The sequence below is a fragment of the Cricetulus griseus genome, assembly GCF_003668045.3.
Source record: "Cricetulus griseus strain 17A/GY chromosome 1 unlocalized genomic scaffold, alternate assembly CriGri-PICRH-1.0 chr1_0, whole genome shotgun sequence".
Classification (NCBI taxonomy): Eukaryota; Metazoa; Chordata; class Mammalia; order Rodentia; family Cricetidae; genus Cricetulus; species Cricetulus griseus.
Window position 1 is genome coordinate 50590587 of NW_023276806.1, and position 16863 is coordinate 50607449.

At 44.7% G+C, this 16863-nt stretch overlaps 1 protein-coding gene across 1 annotated transcript; it reads right to left on the reverse strand.

Moving 5' to 3' along the window:
* Positions 1-204: 204 nt before the first annotated feature.
* On the reverse strand, positions 205-16058 carry Dennd2d (DENN domain containing 2D). Its single transcript, XM_027395425.2, has 12 exons — positions 15992-16058; positions 15260-15435; positions 14340-14452; positions 13697-13766; positions 11953-12030; positions 10988-11128; positions 9738-9886; positions 7352-7529; positions 3640-3681; positions 3168-3252; positions 2524-2763; positions 205-2073 (listed from the first exon to the last, which is right to left on the reverse strand). The coding sequence occupies exons 1-12, from the start codon at positions 16056-16058 to the stop codon at positions 1997-1999; spliced, it is 1416 nt and encodes a 471-aa protein (XP_027251226.2). The 3' UTR covers positions 205-1996.
* Positions 16059-16863: the final 805 nt, after the last annotated feature.

Genomic DNA, 16863 nt, shown 5'->3' on the forward strand with positions numbered 1-16863 from the left:
TAATATAAAGAAGTACAAAGTTTGGTGAATCCTAGCACTTGGAGGTGAAAGCAGGAGGAGGATCAGAAGTTCAAATTATTCTTGACTATGGAGTTTTAGGCCAATCTGATCTACACAAGACTCAGAAAATGGGGGGGGGCACTGGAATATAAACATAATCTAAGAAAAAACAAGGAGAAAAAAGGACAGGTAATCCTCCATTAGTACAGTTACATCCATTGTTTTATTTGATTGTTTCAGCAGACATTTAGCAGTTGTTCATGCCTAGTGGAAATTAAGGCCTGAAGAGGCTAAATGGAATACCATTTGTCACACATTATTGCTGTTCTCCAGATGGAATCTAGGCTGTCTTCTGAATTCCAGCTAGTGTTTTCTATAGCATACCAAAGCTATAAACAGAGATACTCAGGGCTAATTGAAACAAATACATGTATTTGTTCCTCCTCAGCATAGAGGAAATCTGAAAAGCACTCCTGTGTGCTACTTTTGGCCCTAGAAAAACATCAGCATCATCAGGCCAATGATTGCTTTGTAGAAAGCCTCAGCTGGCCCTGGATGTGTTCACTGACCTCCTAGAGTATGAGAATCATTCCACATGTGGATGTTTTTAGACAATATAGTTCTAGACCTTTTTTAATGGGGTGGGTGGGGATTCTGGACAAGTTTCCACAGTAGCTGGGTCTGGCCTTGAACTCTCAGTTCTTAGCCTCCTGAATGCTGGAATCATAGGCTGTGCCACCATATGTACTCCAGGTTCAGAAGTCCACCAGAATTTGGTAAATTTATATTGGAGCCTCAGTATTTTCCCAGGCTTGATAGCATTCTGGTTTTTAGTCTGAAACTTTTCAAGATCTAACAAGGGTTTAGCAACTCCTACTGTAGGAGTATGTGTTCCCCAAGTCAGAGTACATCCATTAAATTTCCATTTTGTAGCTCTGCCTCTTGTTACAGCTCCCACATCATTTACAGTCTTTGTATGGAATTCAGAAACTTCTGAAGGCCTCCATAAAAAATACGGTGGGAAAACATTTCAAAGATAGAATTCTATAAGACAAGATGTTTCTCTTGCAGGTTTAAGCAGAAACTGAATGGAGGTATAGGAGGTATCTATATTTACTAGATAAATAGTAAATACTATAGATTATTAAGGGGGAAATGTCAGTGCAGGGATCTCTCCGCCTTAGCTAGAGACTAGAACTGGAACCTTAATAAGCAGTTGAGTGAGATGCCTAAGACTGAAGGTAAAGGACTACCCCTGCCTGGGTTATGGGCAGTCTGGCTGTTTATGGAAGTCATGAAGTAGCCTTCAAAGGCTTCTGTTGACTGGGATTTCTCCATTAAGTTATCCTAGGCCGAAGCTGCCTCCTTCATACTAGCAGTTTCTGCTCAGCATTCTGGAAAGCACACCTGACTAGTACCAAAGACTACTATGCTGTGGCCACTTTGACAAAGATTTCTTACTCTTCCTACTAGAAGTGGTGCTGTTGACCCCTGGTTTTGTGATTCCAAACAGCCTAGTGTGACCAGGTCCTTCTCCATGTCTAGTTCAGTTCTCCTATACAGTGCCTCCTAGATTGACAGACAATAAGCGGTTTTCATCTTTATTCTCATCCTTACATGTCAGACCACTATTTTGTACATTGGGCCCCAACAATGTTGTCGGCTGAGGATTTTATAACAGTGGTACCCAGGAGATGGCAACGGTAGCAACTTCTAATCAAGCACCTACGTCTGTACTACTGTTTCCCACTGTGTCCACTCTGCTAAAAATGCAGCTATGAATACAGTTCTATGAACTTGGATAAGAACTCTCAAAGTTCTGAGAAACCCTGACACCAAGGATCCCAAACTCAGGCACCACTTTGAAGCAAGACTGGATACCAGTTGGAAGGAGGCCGTGGATTCCAGTGCTGAGAGCCTCACTGATCCTGTCACACCAGAAGGGCCAAAGTCCAAATTGGCCTGTAGCTCTAGACAGTGTTGCCCACCACAGCTTTTACTTCACAGTCTTTTCTCTTGATTTCTTCTGTTTCTTCTGCTCTTCATATTCAAGTATTTTCTTTTGGAAATAGCCTGTGGGTTCAAGCAGGTGTGTGTTAGGCAGACTGATGAGCTCAGGAGTAAGTATTCTCAACACGCCTGAAGTCTGATCTGTGGAATTACATGTCTGCAATCCTAGTTATTGGGAAGCCTGCAGCTACAGAATGAGATTTTGTCTCAAAACAAAAAACCCAGAAAGACCCCATATTCTCCCTTACCCATAAGCTGCTGGAATCTCTAGGCCCTCCCTACATTTACTCTGACCCAAAAGGAGACCTACAAATAATAGTTAGCTCCAAAAAAACAAAGCAGGGCCAGGCTGCTGAGTGATGGACAGACATCTCTTTACAAACTACAGCCCCTGAAGCTTTTCCTCTGATTACTTCCATTGAGCCCCACTGTTCTTTCTGTCACTGAAGAGGAACACTCTTCCAGGACTCCTTAAGGGAGATACTTGTAGAGAAGGAGGTGGGCTGTGTGTACCTGCAGGAGGATTCCTGCTCTTCTCTGCTTCTTGGATGAACAGGGAGAAAAGTTGTGTCTTCACAAACTTCTTCACAAATCGGCGCTTGGTTTTGGAGGTGACAGCCTTACAGAAGGATCGTTCTTGGAAGTGGCCTTGCCCACTGGCCTCGCGTTTGATATAGGAAGCATAGTGGCCCACTGTCTTGACAAAGAACTGCACAAAGGGGCCTGAAACATGCTCATTGATTTGTTCTGAAGCTGCAAGAGACAGAAAGGCCTATTTCAGAGCAATAGAAGGATGAAATTACCCAAATTCACCTCTCATGGTTCCCATTGTCGTCCAGAAGTTCCCAGGGGAGGTAGCTGAGTAAATAAGTGACTGACGTGGAAGCCTGAGACTGAGATGGCTCATAGCCACAATACCAAATTTCAGGAGTCTGCGACAGGAGGATTGCCACCAGTTTGAGACCATGTCTCACGAAACAAAAGCAAAATAGGAGTCTAGGAACTGGGTATAGATTCTCTATCATTCTCTAAGGAAAGAAACAAAGTCTCATTCAGTATCTAGTTCCCTAACACAAGCTACTAAATGAGTTTATTTTAATAAACCAATTGGGAATAATTCCCTGAAGCTCCCTGGGAAAGAGGAGCCTAGAACTTACTCTTTAACTCATTTATTCCCTGACCAAGAGAGTCCAAGATGTCATCCTGAAGTTTTGGTGGTAGGATGTCTTTTTCATCACCAACCTAGAAGAGAACAGAGCTAGGTCAAGATCAAGTATTCTTGTCAGGTGATCAGGAAGGGTTCCAGGAGACTGAGGAGTATATGAATTCTTGGCCTACTCCACCCCAAAGCACTGCTCCACATAGAGGAGCAGAAATCATTTCTTTGGCTCCAGTTTGAATTCAAGCATGAGCAAAGAGATGTAAAGTATCTATTCATCCCCACAAGTGTATATGGGATGCTCAGAAGTCACTGTCGCTGAAGCATTTGGGTCCTTGCTTGTGACCTCATGAGGGAAAGACACAGCACAAGTTCTTTCTCAAGTATCTAATGAGATCAGTAAGACATCATGAAACTCAAAAGGTTGTGTTGGTGGCAGGCCTGCGGGTGCCCTCAATGCAGCCACTTACCGACAATAAGAAAGTTCCTTCACAAAGATTCACCAACAGGACCTGAAGGAAATACAAAATGGCTTTATCTCTTCATGGACCTCAACTACCAACTCCCTTTCCGCCATGACTATACCTGAAGCCCAGGTATCAGTAACATCAGCATTTGTAATTCTCATTTCCTGCCTGGCTTTCTCATTCCTTTTTTTGTTTTTCTAGAAATCTAATTTCCCAGGTAGAAAATGGTGTGTGTGTGTGTGTGTGTGTGTGTGTGTGTGTGTGTGTGTGTGTGTAGCCAAGGAAAGAGCCAAGATAGAAGAGAAGTAAATACAGGGAAATCATAGCCATAGCCATTTCCTCAAAGTACTAATCATGCCAAGCATGCATGATGGTGCATACCTTTAGTCCTAGCACTCTGGGATCCTAGGCAAACAGAAGATTGCCTTAAATTCCAAGCCTGGATGGGCTAAACAGACCATTATCATCATCACCAGAGAGACCCTGTATCATCATCATCATCATAAGGATAAAAGGAAAACAACACTGGCTACAGGAATAATAGAAACTGCTTTCTTAATGCAGAGCATGCCCATGGCGCACACACAGTACTCACTTGGCAAATTTTATTTAATTCTAGCCGTGGTTCTATGAAGCAGGTACTACCTCATTTTGTATATGAGGTAAACCTAGAGAAGTTCATATCAGAACCAATGGAACTCCAAGCTCCAAAAAGCAGTCCAAATAGGCATGAGCTAGGCATGAGCTCAACCTGGACTATAGAATTTCTGGCGGCATTCCTCAGGGAACAGTGAAAACTATTCCCATAGGCCAAAAGGGGTCCTTTCCCTTACCTCAGGCAGGAGGGACATATGGCTGACTGTGGCATTTGTCAGCATATCAAAGACCCATGCTGTCCCCCCAGGTTCCCCCAGTATAACAAGTGCCTGTCACACATTCTAAATTCCACATACTAGCCTTCTCACTGTTAATGTAAGCTCAGCTTCCCCCTGCTTAGCTACTTTTCCTTCTTGTAACCCAGCTATTCTCTGTGTGCGTTCTCCCCCTCTCTCTCTGCTCTCTTCTCTATTTCTTGCCATCTCACTCTTCACTATTCTCTCCTGCAAAACCCATGTCCAATATGCTGACTCTGTTCAGTCTACTTCTTTCTGTCTCTGCTCTGGAGTCTTCCAGATGCCGCTGGCTGTTCTCTCCTATCTATCTACAATAAAATTCTTAACCATATCAACGAGAGTCATGTCAGCAGCTTCTTTAGTGTCCCTCCTCGCATACAGTTCCCAGAGGTCATGGTGTTGAGAAATAGCAAACCAGTTTTCAAGCCTAAATTGTGGTCTTTGGGATCATATTCCTTTCTAGCTCTCCTTCAGCATCTTGTCCTCTGGTCTACTCAGCAGAGGACTGGACAGAGGCAGCCATGTTTTTATGTTTTCACACTCTCATGCACAATCGCCTAGGGTTCTTAAAAGCTCCCTTAGATTGGCTGGAAGTGGAGGTCAGTGGTAGAGCACATGTTTAGCATGTTGTTGGCCTGGATTCAATTAATTAAAAGCTTGATAACAGTCTTGAGCCTTCCAGTAGGAAACTCAGCAAGCGAAGAATATTAGCTCAGGGTCAACAGGAAGAGGAAAGGAAAAGAAGCAAGAACTACAAATGTGCTGGCTACAAATGAAACAAGCAGAGAATCAAGTTCCTGGACTATCAGGACAGCCTGAAAATCCTGCAATTTAGACCACAACACAAAACAGTCATGCTGCTGATTCCTCAGAGTATTCTTAGGTAACTGGACCACTTCCAATATTTAAATTAAAATATTTCAAATGATTAGATTTTGACAGTTGAAAACTCATGAACTCTGATTATCATTCCTTGATTTTGCTTGTGATAGGATCCTATGTAGTCTAGGGTAGTCTTGAACCCCGATCCTCTTCCTTTCACTCCCTATAAGCAAGGCATACCACAGCCAACCTGTACTATTTTTAAAACTGACACTCAAAAATAGCAACAACAACAGTATCAAACTGCTACCATTAGACTGGGATTTGGTCACCAATGAACCATAGGTCTCAAATCCTGTGCTGGCATTTCAGGACTACTTTGGGTCCCTATTTTCAGTTTCCTACCTGGGTCTTGAAAATAGAACGAAGGATCCCTATATATTCTCTACTTTCAAATGTAAGGAGAGAGAAACTAGAAAATTTGCCAAAACACAGCCTGCGCTGTAATTATCCATCATCAGGGGAGAAAAGCTGAACTAGTCCAGGCCTGAAACAGCATGTATACATAGGTTTGAATGTCTTCATGCAAGCAAAGTTGTTCACTCGGGGATGGGGAGAAGTGTGTGCATGAATATATTTTGAGATTGTTCCCAGAAGTCTTTTCAGTGTTTTGATTATATTGTCTATGTAAGGTGTAATTCCTTTCGGAAAGCTTATGTGGAGAATCAGAGAACCTTGCACTATGCCCAAAGAGCACTCATGCTTGCACCCCATATGGACTTCCTCCTTTATCAGTCTTGCTCATTTCTCAGAGCAGCTGCAAAGGAATAAAATAAGCAAAAGCTCTTGACTAGCAAGAGCCAGAGCCTTACTGGCCTTCGTCCTGTCTTCCTTGACTGTTGGGAAGAGCCTCAGCTTCGGAGGAGGGAAGTTACATAACCTCTGGGGTTGAGACATTTTGAGTTTTATTGCTAAAGTGGGGCTGATACACTGCTCCAGTTAATCATAAGGCTAAGGGTTGTTCACAGGGCATGTGTACTCACCGCAAGAGCTAGAGAAACAAAAGCAAACAGCCTACTTCTCTCCCTCCCAGGAGCACCCTCTAAAGAAAGGCTTTGGCCTTTCTCTGAGTTCCACGGCTGCCTCATCTAAGTTGTAGGTTTGCTGGACCTCATCAGCCTCTTATGTAAAGGGAAATCCTCCCACTAGGACTACCTCTGGGCCTCTTTAGTGCTTGCATCATGATGCCTCAATAGGTTACTATGTCTCTACACAGTGAGTTAATGGTTAGCCAGGCTGACCTTCCCAAGCAGACCTCCTGTATTCAGCTATAGTCATATACTGTCCTTAGATCACATATTTGAAGTTGTTTGTCCACCTTTTTGGGTAGATGTGATTAATGCCCATTTACATAATTGAACCCTCTTTTATGTCAGGTCTATTACTAAGAAACAAAAAGCAACAAATTCAAAGGGGATTAGAATCTATATCATCATTACCCAACTGAGCCCTGAGCTACTCAAAAAGATGGTACTTGTTGTAAATCTCTTCGTTTTCAAGACTTAGTTTACAAAAGGGCTTCTTTCCAAGGAATTTGAATTCCAGCGGAGTGTGTGTTGCACAAGCCAGCTGTTATCATTCATTTAACTAAGAGATCACCCAAGTGACTACTCAATAAGGATAATGGGCTAATAGGATAGTCTCATGACTTTAGAATAAGCAACATCTTGCTTCCTAAGTCCACAAAGCAATCATTCAAGAGAAGAGAGCCAACATTCACTGAACGTGGACTGTGTATCTGGCGGCAGGCTAATAGCATTGTCATGTCATTTTCCTCTGTCTCTAGCAACTGAAGACAGTCATACCCATTTTACTGATAAATTCAGGGTTAAAGAGATTAAGTAATATGCCCCAACTCACACAGTTGTTGGCAGCAGAGCTAGGATACAAATCAAAGCCTGCCTGGCTGTAAGCCATGCACTCTCTTTGATGCAGCTTACCTCTTCCATGGGACTCTCCATAACCTCCTGCTGAAAGCGCATCTGTACCCCAACCATGAAGGGGGTGGGGCAGCAGACAGTTGCCAGAAGGCTCTCAGGGACCACAGGGATGTACGTGTGTGCCCAACTAAAGGGGTAGAGCAGAGCAGCTGCAGCGTGAATACACTGAGATAGGGTACTGGAACACAGAAAAGAGAGTGGGTCAGCAAGGCTTATGTTCCTATGCATTGGCTCATAGCCCCACACATACAGAAGCTACTGACAATGCTCCTATGCTGGGTTAAAAAAAAAAAAAAAAAATCCAAGTCTGGAAGCCATGCTGATCACAGAGCTTGTAGCTACTTGTTGGAAAGAGGAAAAGTAGAAATCAGGAGAGGCGAGGCCCTACTAACCAGGGTGGGGCCCCCTTTAATCTCTATTCCCACCTAGTTCTCCCAAGTCATTACCAGCAGGAAATAAGAGTGGCTCAGAAGACATGTCTTCATTTAAGCAGGAGATGAATGAGCATCTACTCTGCAAAGGACAGGGATAGCTAGAAGAATAACACTGGCCCTTCTTTGAAGAACTCACAGCTAACACCAGGCTTTGGTGAAGAGGCAGAACCATCATCCACAGCCATGTCCCCCTATGGCTCCCTGTAGCTACCAGGTTGGTGCCTGAGTTCATCTGGGAAATTCCTGGGTTCCAAGAACCAATACTCAGAGATTCCGGAAAGTCCCACAGAGGTGACTCCTCAAGATTTTGCTACAAGGATTCCAAATGTCATTACCATCCAAGTCACAGCTTAGTCTCCTTCCTTACCCTCACCATACACAGCCCCACTCTGGCATCCCTATTCTCTACTAGCTCTCTTAGCTTTTCATTTCTCCAGCCAAACTGCCCCACATCTAAGGCCAATAAAAACAGAGATGCGGAAACCTTGCTATCAAGCTAGCACTTCCTGAGTTAGAGAGACTAAGTCTCGAGTGCCTAGCTAAAACACTTGGCTGGCTGGAAGTCCCCTCCCTGCACCAGCCTCCAGTTTCTGAAAATTCCATGTGGCAAGAAAGTAGGAAGTGTTAACATTTCCTGGAGAAAGTTCATTCCTGAGAGATAAATGTGCAGTTTTCACACCCCAAACACGGATCAGAAGAGAAAGAACCTAGTTGGAGCCTGAGCCAAGTTTCTGCCACAGAAACTTCTTCCACACAAGGGTAGAAGAATGTTCTCTGAAACAAAAATGATGCCCCTTTCCACAAGAATTAGCCTATTATATTTTCCTTTTTGGTTATTGCTGACTTTACTGTTTTCAACACCCAGGCCCCCTGATCCCTACCAAGCTTTCTTTTCTCTGGAACTTATGACATTCCCTTGATCTTCGATAGCTTCCTCAACTTCTTTTCCTGATAAAGATCATACCAAGATTCAGCCCAAAGTTATTGCTTCTTGCTGTGGCAGCACACGCCTGTAATCCCAGGTCTCAGTAGGTAGAAACAGGCAGATCTCTGTGAGTCCCAAGCCAGCCGGGGCTACGCAGTCAATCTCCTACTCTATCAGTTGTTTTTCTCTGCCTGTCACATATGTCCCCACAACCTTTTCAGACTTGAATTCTCTTGAAGGTAGCAGCCAACACATGACCAGCTTCCTGCTTCTACACACAGGCATATACTCAGCTGTGAACTGACTGAGAGTAGCAGGTAGTCCTTACCGTCTGCACCTGGTGGTGTCCTGGGTGTTTACCACTGTGTGTCCTGGCCTTTAATCCTCATCACAATTATATAAAGCAAATTCAACCATTTTCATTCTACAGATAAGGAGACCTTGACTTCAAGAAGTTAAGAAGCTGACTTAAGTGGAATTATAGCTAAAGGTGGAAGAACAAGATTTGAAAGTCATTCTGCTGGTTCCAATACCTATGCTTAAAACCAATACATAACCCTCATCTCCTTAAGGGCAAACACGGAGTCTTCTTGCTATCTCCCCAATGCTTGGCATCTGGCAAACAGCTGACATGCAATAAATATTTGTTGAGTGAGTTCATAAATGGGTAGATGAGCTTATCCTGCATGCTATTATATAGCTTCCTGTCCTCTTCTCCACCCTTTCTTCCCTCAAGCCTGGCCTTGCAAGGGCAGAATCATGTCTGCATTCACACTAGCTGGCTCTGCCTGTATTATACCAGGAATACTCCATGTCCTTCTTAGATTAGGGTCAGGCAGCAATCAAGTTTGCAGGTGGTCAGACAAGTTGCATTACCTGTTTCTCTAGACCTAAAATGCAGTTCAGGAACTTGAACCTGGAAGGTACACACATTGGCCCTACAATCAGATTGCCTTCAAGAAGCACCAATAGAGTCCCGTGGATCTGGGGATGCAACTTAGTCTGGCCAGCCAGTGGTGGAACTTACCTGAGACCTTCTGCCAGGAAGATGATTTTTCTTTCCAGTACTGCAGAGGCAAAGATCTGAATAATCTGCTCAAAATGGAGACAGTGCAACAGAGCACTGAAGTCCACATGTTCCAGGTGGGAGTCCAGGGGCCTTGTCAGTGAGATGAACTGCGGGAAAATCAGAGAGAAAGGCTTCAGTAATACAAAATCACAGACCCGGTCCAGGCTTACCCCACTCTGTCCACAGGACAGCTCTCATCCTGGCCCACCTGCCCGTGGCTCCCTTCTGTTCTGAAGACAGCTGGGTGGAATCTTCAGTTTGGCCTAGGGGATCCGGCCTGGGCCACGTGCCCATCTTCCACATGCTCCACCATGTGCTTGTTCTGAGCAGAGCTCTTCTCCTGCCTAAAGCCAGGCATGGCTCGAGCCTCCCATGCACTGCTTTTCTCTCTTCCTTCTTATCCTTGAGCCCCAGATGCCTACCTTAGTCATTTTAAGACTTCCTCATCTTTTTCTCATGCTACACACTGCTTTTCCTTTCAGTGTGACTGCCAAATCTTGAACTGTATCCTCTGGTGTGTTTGCTCATTTACATGCTTACAGATGTGCCTTCTCCATGAGACTTTTAAGCTCTATGACATCGGGAGCCATGTTCATCTTACTTAACCACTCTACCCAGAAAATACCTATTTCAACACACAGTACTTCAGTACTTGTCTTTCCTTCGGTACTTATTTTTCCAGTAACTGAAAATTCCTAGTGACGCCCTGGTTCTTCTTTGGGAATGACCAGGTTCAGAGGTGCACATGGAATTTCCAAAGTCCCAGATATCCTGGCTGGAATTCCACTTGCTGCCTCTGTTCTTTAGTATCTTGGTGCAATAGTACCTACTTCAAGAGATGGGTGTGGACTTAGGGGTGGGGATGAATGATAAGAAATAAAACAGCTGGAGACTGTAGGGTAGAGATACGGAACATACAGAGAGAATGGGGATAAGGTGTAAGAGCAACTGGAAGTTTGGAGACTAGGGGGACGAACTTAGCACCATACATGATCACAGACAAAATTCAGTAGACTTAATAGTAAATAGGTGCAGGTGGACATCAGGTGCAGCACATTTGGGTGAATTTTTAGCTCTGGCAATAATCATAATGCCTGACTCAGCTTCCCCCCATACTTGAACCTGGTGAATGATAGAAAAGCATTGCGAGGACACACAGAAGCCCACCCTCTCCAGCCAGGTAGAGAGTAACACACTTGCTAACCCACCTCTGTGCCTGAGTCAGGGATGAAGCTCTTAAGGGTGACAGTCTTTCCAGGAGCGGGAAAGGCAGCCTCTCGGAGACCTTGCATGAATGGGTAGATGACAGCCGTGGAGATCTGATGCCTCTTCTCCACTTCATCCAGTATCTACAGGGGAAGGACAACAGGAAGGTAAGCGAGGCTTAGAAAGATTCTTCTGAATATCCCAAGTCTCTCACACTGCTCATGCTTATTCTCTGGTATTTTCTAGGCCCCTCCACCAACTGGCTTCCATCTCATGGACAAAACCTACTTTCTTTTGATTGTCTGTCATACTCCTTCTGTCTCCTGACACTGGTATAAAACTACCACACCTAGCAAGTCATGTCCCACATTAGCACTAGCTGGAGTAGAAACCTAGAAGCCTAACTTTCTGGGTATCACTGTCCCATTTACTGTGGACTATCATCAGGGTGAGGTTGCCACCATCTCTCAGTGATTCACACAAGTAAGATCCACCCAAGCAGAAGTCCACCAAATTCCTCTCCTATATCCAGAGTCCTTCTGGCTACCAAGATAGGCAATGTCCAGAATTAGGGACTCTGCCTTGATCCTATCCCCAGCAACACAAGTCCTCAAAATTTCTCTTTTAGTCTCATCAGAGGCAGGGTAAATCTTGGAATCCTCACTGCATATTTGCCTTTTGACTTGTGCCGTGCCTTACTTTTTATGAAGCATTTTCTCATATTATACTTCATCTGAGTCTCAGACCAACCAGGAAGATAGGAAGAAGAATGAACAATAGTTCTCTCTGAGGGGAAACAGCCTCCTAGATTTCCTTTAAATAGTTTTACCCAATATCCTTGATGCTGGCTGGGCTATCAGGAAGGCATTCTTCCAAGGGCTCAAGTTGCAAGGCAAGCAGCCAGGCAAAGCCAGAAAGCTGAACAGGCCTGCCTAACAGGCTCCAAGGCATCTTGGCCTAACCCTACCTTGGAGAACAGGCCGAAGCAGCCAATGCAGCTGATGATGCAGTATACTTTGGGAAGGCGAGGGCCAGGACCGGCAGGCTGGGGAGGGACAAGAGTTGCCTTCAGGGCTGCAGCTTCCACAAGGGTTTTCCCCCCACATGAGACTGATGGGGCAAAAGTTGGGGTTCTGTGGATGAAGGTAATGGCTGTATGGAGAAAGGCCTGTACAGAGGTTTTTTCATGGAACAGACAGAAGGGTCAAAATAGTCACCAAAGTCAAAAGATGATGATTATTGTTTACAACAGCCACATTATGCAACCAGCCTATGTCTCTCAACAAATGGAAAGGTAAAGATAATCTGTCATGTAAATAAAGTGGAGTATGATCCAGATAATAAGAAAAATGAAATTATGACATTTGAAGAAAATGGATGTAGCTGACAATTGTTATCTAAAGCAAAAGCAATAAAGCGCAGAAAGACAAATATGTGTTTTCTATTTCATGTGCAAAATTTGAGTTTTAGAAAAATAAGACATAACTAAAAGACATGAGGGGCTAGAGATGTGTCTCGGTGGTTAAGAGCACACAGAAGATCCGAATTCAAAGCCTGCACCAACACTGGATGGCTCACAGCCACCTTTAACTCCAGCTCAGGGGATGCCCCTTCTTCTGGCTTCATAAGATACCCATACACATTTGCACATAACTCCCATACAGACACATACATATGCACATACCCCACACAGACACACATGTATGCATATGTGACACACATATGCACATATCACACAGAGAGACACATACATATGCATATATCACACACATATAGTTAAAAATCATCTTTTTAAAAAGAGAGACAGGAGGGCTCAAGAGATGGCTCAATGGTTAAGAGCATTTGCTACTCTTTAGGAAGACCTAGGTTTGGTTCCCAGATAAATGGTAGCTCACAACCATTTGTAACTCAAATTCCAGAGGATCTAGCTGCCTCTTCTGTTCTCCATGGGAAGCAGGCATGCACACAGTGGGCTTACATGCATGCATTCAAACACTCATATATTTTTTTAAAAAAAGAAAAAGAATGAAAAACTTGAAACTAGAAAGGTGGTGGGAGTAGTAAATATGTATAATTGAAGTACATAGATTACATATAAGAAAACATAATAATAAAATTTATATTTTATACAGTGGGTATAGGCTAATAAGAGAAGGAGAAGGAAGAAAAGGAGGAAGATGTGTTAGTGGCAGCCTTCAGGGGCCAGAAACCCAAAGATAAACACTACTGACTCATGGCCAGTATAAGCTGAAGGTCAGTGAGAACAAAAACTAATGTGTCTTAGCCATGAGGAAATGTCTAAAGAGGAAAACATTGGAAAGGTGTCTACAGAATCCTTGGCCTAAATGCCAAGAATTAAACCTTGTTCAAATCTCAGACCGTCTGGGAGGCTCCAGGCAACAAGGCAAATAGGCCTGGGTAGAGAAGACTACAAGAGGGTTCAGTTGGAGCTGCTCACTGTGTGTAGAAATGTTTGAGCTGGGAGAGCACAGGCCAGAGCCTGGTGTCTTGGGAGGGGAGGGACAGTATGTCCTTGTTCTTGTGGGATTCCAGAAGGGACACTAACATGGCAGCATGTGCTGAGCTGTACTCTCCCTATAACCACCACTGCCACCAAGCCTGAACTTTTGTAGCTGAGGCTTTGGCAAGCCCAGCTGTGGAGGAGCTGAACATTCTGCAGAGAGGAAGGGGTGGTTCTGAGTAGCACCGACCAGGAGACGCCTGCAGTATCCAATCTTCCTGCTTCCATCCACATTGGTCAGGACAAATGAGAAGGTCTCCCTAAGAGAGAGCAGACCAAGGATGTGCTCACCAGATTCTAAAACAAGATCGAAGTCAGCATCAGAGAAGTGGAATGGATGACATAGGGGCACTGCCGATTAATCATGAGAATAATTACCATGGTCACCCATTAAGCACTCAGTGGTGCCAAGCCCAAAAGCATCACCTCATTCGAGACTCAAAAGAACCTTTCTGAAGGAGGTTCAATTATTATTACCACTTTAATGATGAAGTAAAGCTTGAAGGCTTTTCTTATCTAAAATTTGAAGTCATGGTTAACTTCCAGTGTTCATGATGTAAGAAGCCTTTAGATATTATCTTCTTGGAGTCCAAAGACTTTCTTTCCAGTGTCAGACTCAAAAATAGTGACTATTTCTTCTAGGACAGATTAGAAACTCTTAAGTGTCTTTGGATAGAGGTCAAGTCACAGCTAAGATATTTGGCCTAAAGGACCCCAGGAAAACATTATTCTGGCAAAAACTCAACATTCACACCGAGTGAGGGGACTGCAAGGGCCACACATTTGTCATTTCATCTAAGTCTGGTACCCTTGCCCCCAGGCTGAGTGGGTACCTGGAATAGTCTGTGAGTTGTGTCCACTCGTTCCCATCAGGGAAGCAGAACAAAGGAATGGCTTTGAGTAGCCGTTCCTCCTCCTCCTGTTGACCCCTGAGCAGGTTCTCCCTCTGTAAGGAAAAGGCGAGGGGATGTAGGCAGAGGCAGAGGCAGAGGCAGAGGTCAGAAGGCTATCAGCCTTCTTTCCTGTTAGCATGGAGTACAAAGGTGCCTTTGCCTGGTACCACATAGTCTGTATTCTAGGTCTAGCTGGAATGACCCCAAAGAGAGAACAATTTGATCTAGGCCACATCAATATAAAACTGGGTTTGAATTCAGTATTCTGGGGATTTACATATTTTAAAAGGGGGTTATTGAGATCAGCTGGACCCTGAGAGGGTGACATAGAGAAATACCACATCAGTGAAAAAAAGCAACCTGTCCAGGTGCTGAGAGGTAACAAGAGGGGTTGATGAAATGGTGTACTGTACCTCACCCAGTGCACAATCGGACAAGGAGGCCTCTAATACTTTAGGAGTCTGATCTCAGCCTTTGTTTGCATCTTGGGTCTGCCTGATTCTCTACCACACAACCAGGAAGGGCATGCCTTCACAGCAGCTCTGTCAGAAACTGAGCTTTTCTGTAGGAAAATGTGACTGAGGTGGAATTTGGGGAAACTAGGAGGTTCCCAAAGGGGCAAGATCAGGAAGCTGGTTTCCCTGCTCTAGAGGTTCAGTTGGTCCCTCATAAGGCAGTCAGACCTAGATTCTCTGGGTGATAACAGAAAGCTAGGGCTGGGTTACAAAGGAAAGAGAGCAGTGAACTCAGAGCTCAAGACCTGGCAGGGTGGTACGGAGTAGAACGCCTCTACCACCTTTTAAACACACCTCTGTGCCCCCACCCCTGTCCTGGGGGTCCCACCTCTCCTTTGTCCTTACCTTGGGAAACTGGTAGGTGATCGTGGGTTCATAGTCATCCCCTGAATGCTTTCTCTTTAAAGAAACAACAAGAAGGTATTCAAAGAAGTGCTGGCCTCCAGCAAAGCTAGACAGAGAATGCTCCTGGGTCCTTTCTGGTTCTGTGGCAGCTTCCACAGTATTGTTCTGGGAAGGTCCTAGAATGGAGATACAAGGGCCCTTTAAGTATTCCATTCCTCCATTCTTTAGTGCGTGTGAGAATCTGGACAACTTGCATGCCTCAAGGCCACAATGCCAGTGCTGATACCCAAGCCTGACCAGGCACCACCAGTCACCGGGCAGGAAGGACCAGAGCCAAGTGGGCAGTTTCCATACCTGTCCTGGAAAACTTGAGACTGTAGAGTGACACAGGGAGGAAAGAAAACACTGATGTAGAAACTGAGGAGCCATGCTCTGTAGTCTCTTGGAGGCCTGATGCCTGACACTGCCGTCTGCGTACCGCAGCAGTTCTGGTAGTATTCCATGTGCCCTGAATAAATTTGTGCTAAATAATCAGATGGTTCCATAGGGCATCTTCTTATGACCACAGGAGACATGACTAGATCTACAAACTGTAAAGTAATCCTCCTGGCCTGATCACATGGGGGCCATGTGGATTTTGGCATGTAAAGGAGAAAGAAGGAGGAGCAGTCCAGGAGGAAACAGCCCATAAGAGGATCACCCCAAAAAGGAAGTAGGCAATCCAGTTCTGACCTGCTCGAAGTCGTGGCAAGCGATTTCGGAGCAGCCTGAGGGTTCGGCCTACCCCTTGTCCTTCCATCGTTCTGGGCTTTGGGGGCATGAATGTTCTTTCTCCTCCAGGCTGGCCACAGAAAGCCTGGAGAAAGTGCCTTCTGCTTTGGTCTCCAATCACACACAGCTTTATTAAACTGAACCATGCGCTGTATCCCAAAGTCAGAGAGCAATTTCCATCCTGTGTACTCCGTAGTTGAGCAAGGAGGATGTGAAAGGACCCACGAGGCAGCTTAACATGGGCACTGACAGAGACAGCATCCTGGCAAGGCAGCTCGGCTCTTGGCTCCTCCCAAGAGCCCCAGGGTGTGGTAAGAGAAAAGGTCATGAGCAAACATCTCAAGGCAGAGCTGCTTCTGGAATAAGGGCTTTGAGTTCCGGTGGAGCAGACCATGTGGTGAGTTTATTTACAACCCCAGGTAGTGAGGGATGCCTGGAAAAATCAGGCCATAGACTCCAGAACCTCCTGGATCTCAGCATAGGTACTTTACACCCCATAACTTTGATTGCCCTCTGCTAACTTCTCTTATATTTTTGGTTGAGAGCCTAGGCTTTAACAGCTGAGCTATCCCTCTAGCCCTCTGGTAACTTCTCAAGTTGCTTATATGAAGCTGCAAAGTCCCACCAGGCCAACTGACAAATTCTAAAACACCCAGGACTTCAAGAATTCAACCAAGAACACTGGACTGAATACTTCCTGCAGCCAAAATGCCTTGATTCAGGTAAGTAGACTTGTCCAGTGATTCTCTAAATACCTTCTAACAAGAGAGGGAGTCTCTTGACAGACCCTACGAATACTCTCCTGTTGGTGAAGTAAAGAACAAAGCCTACCT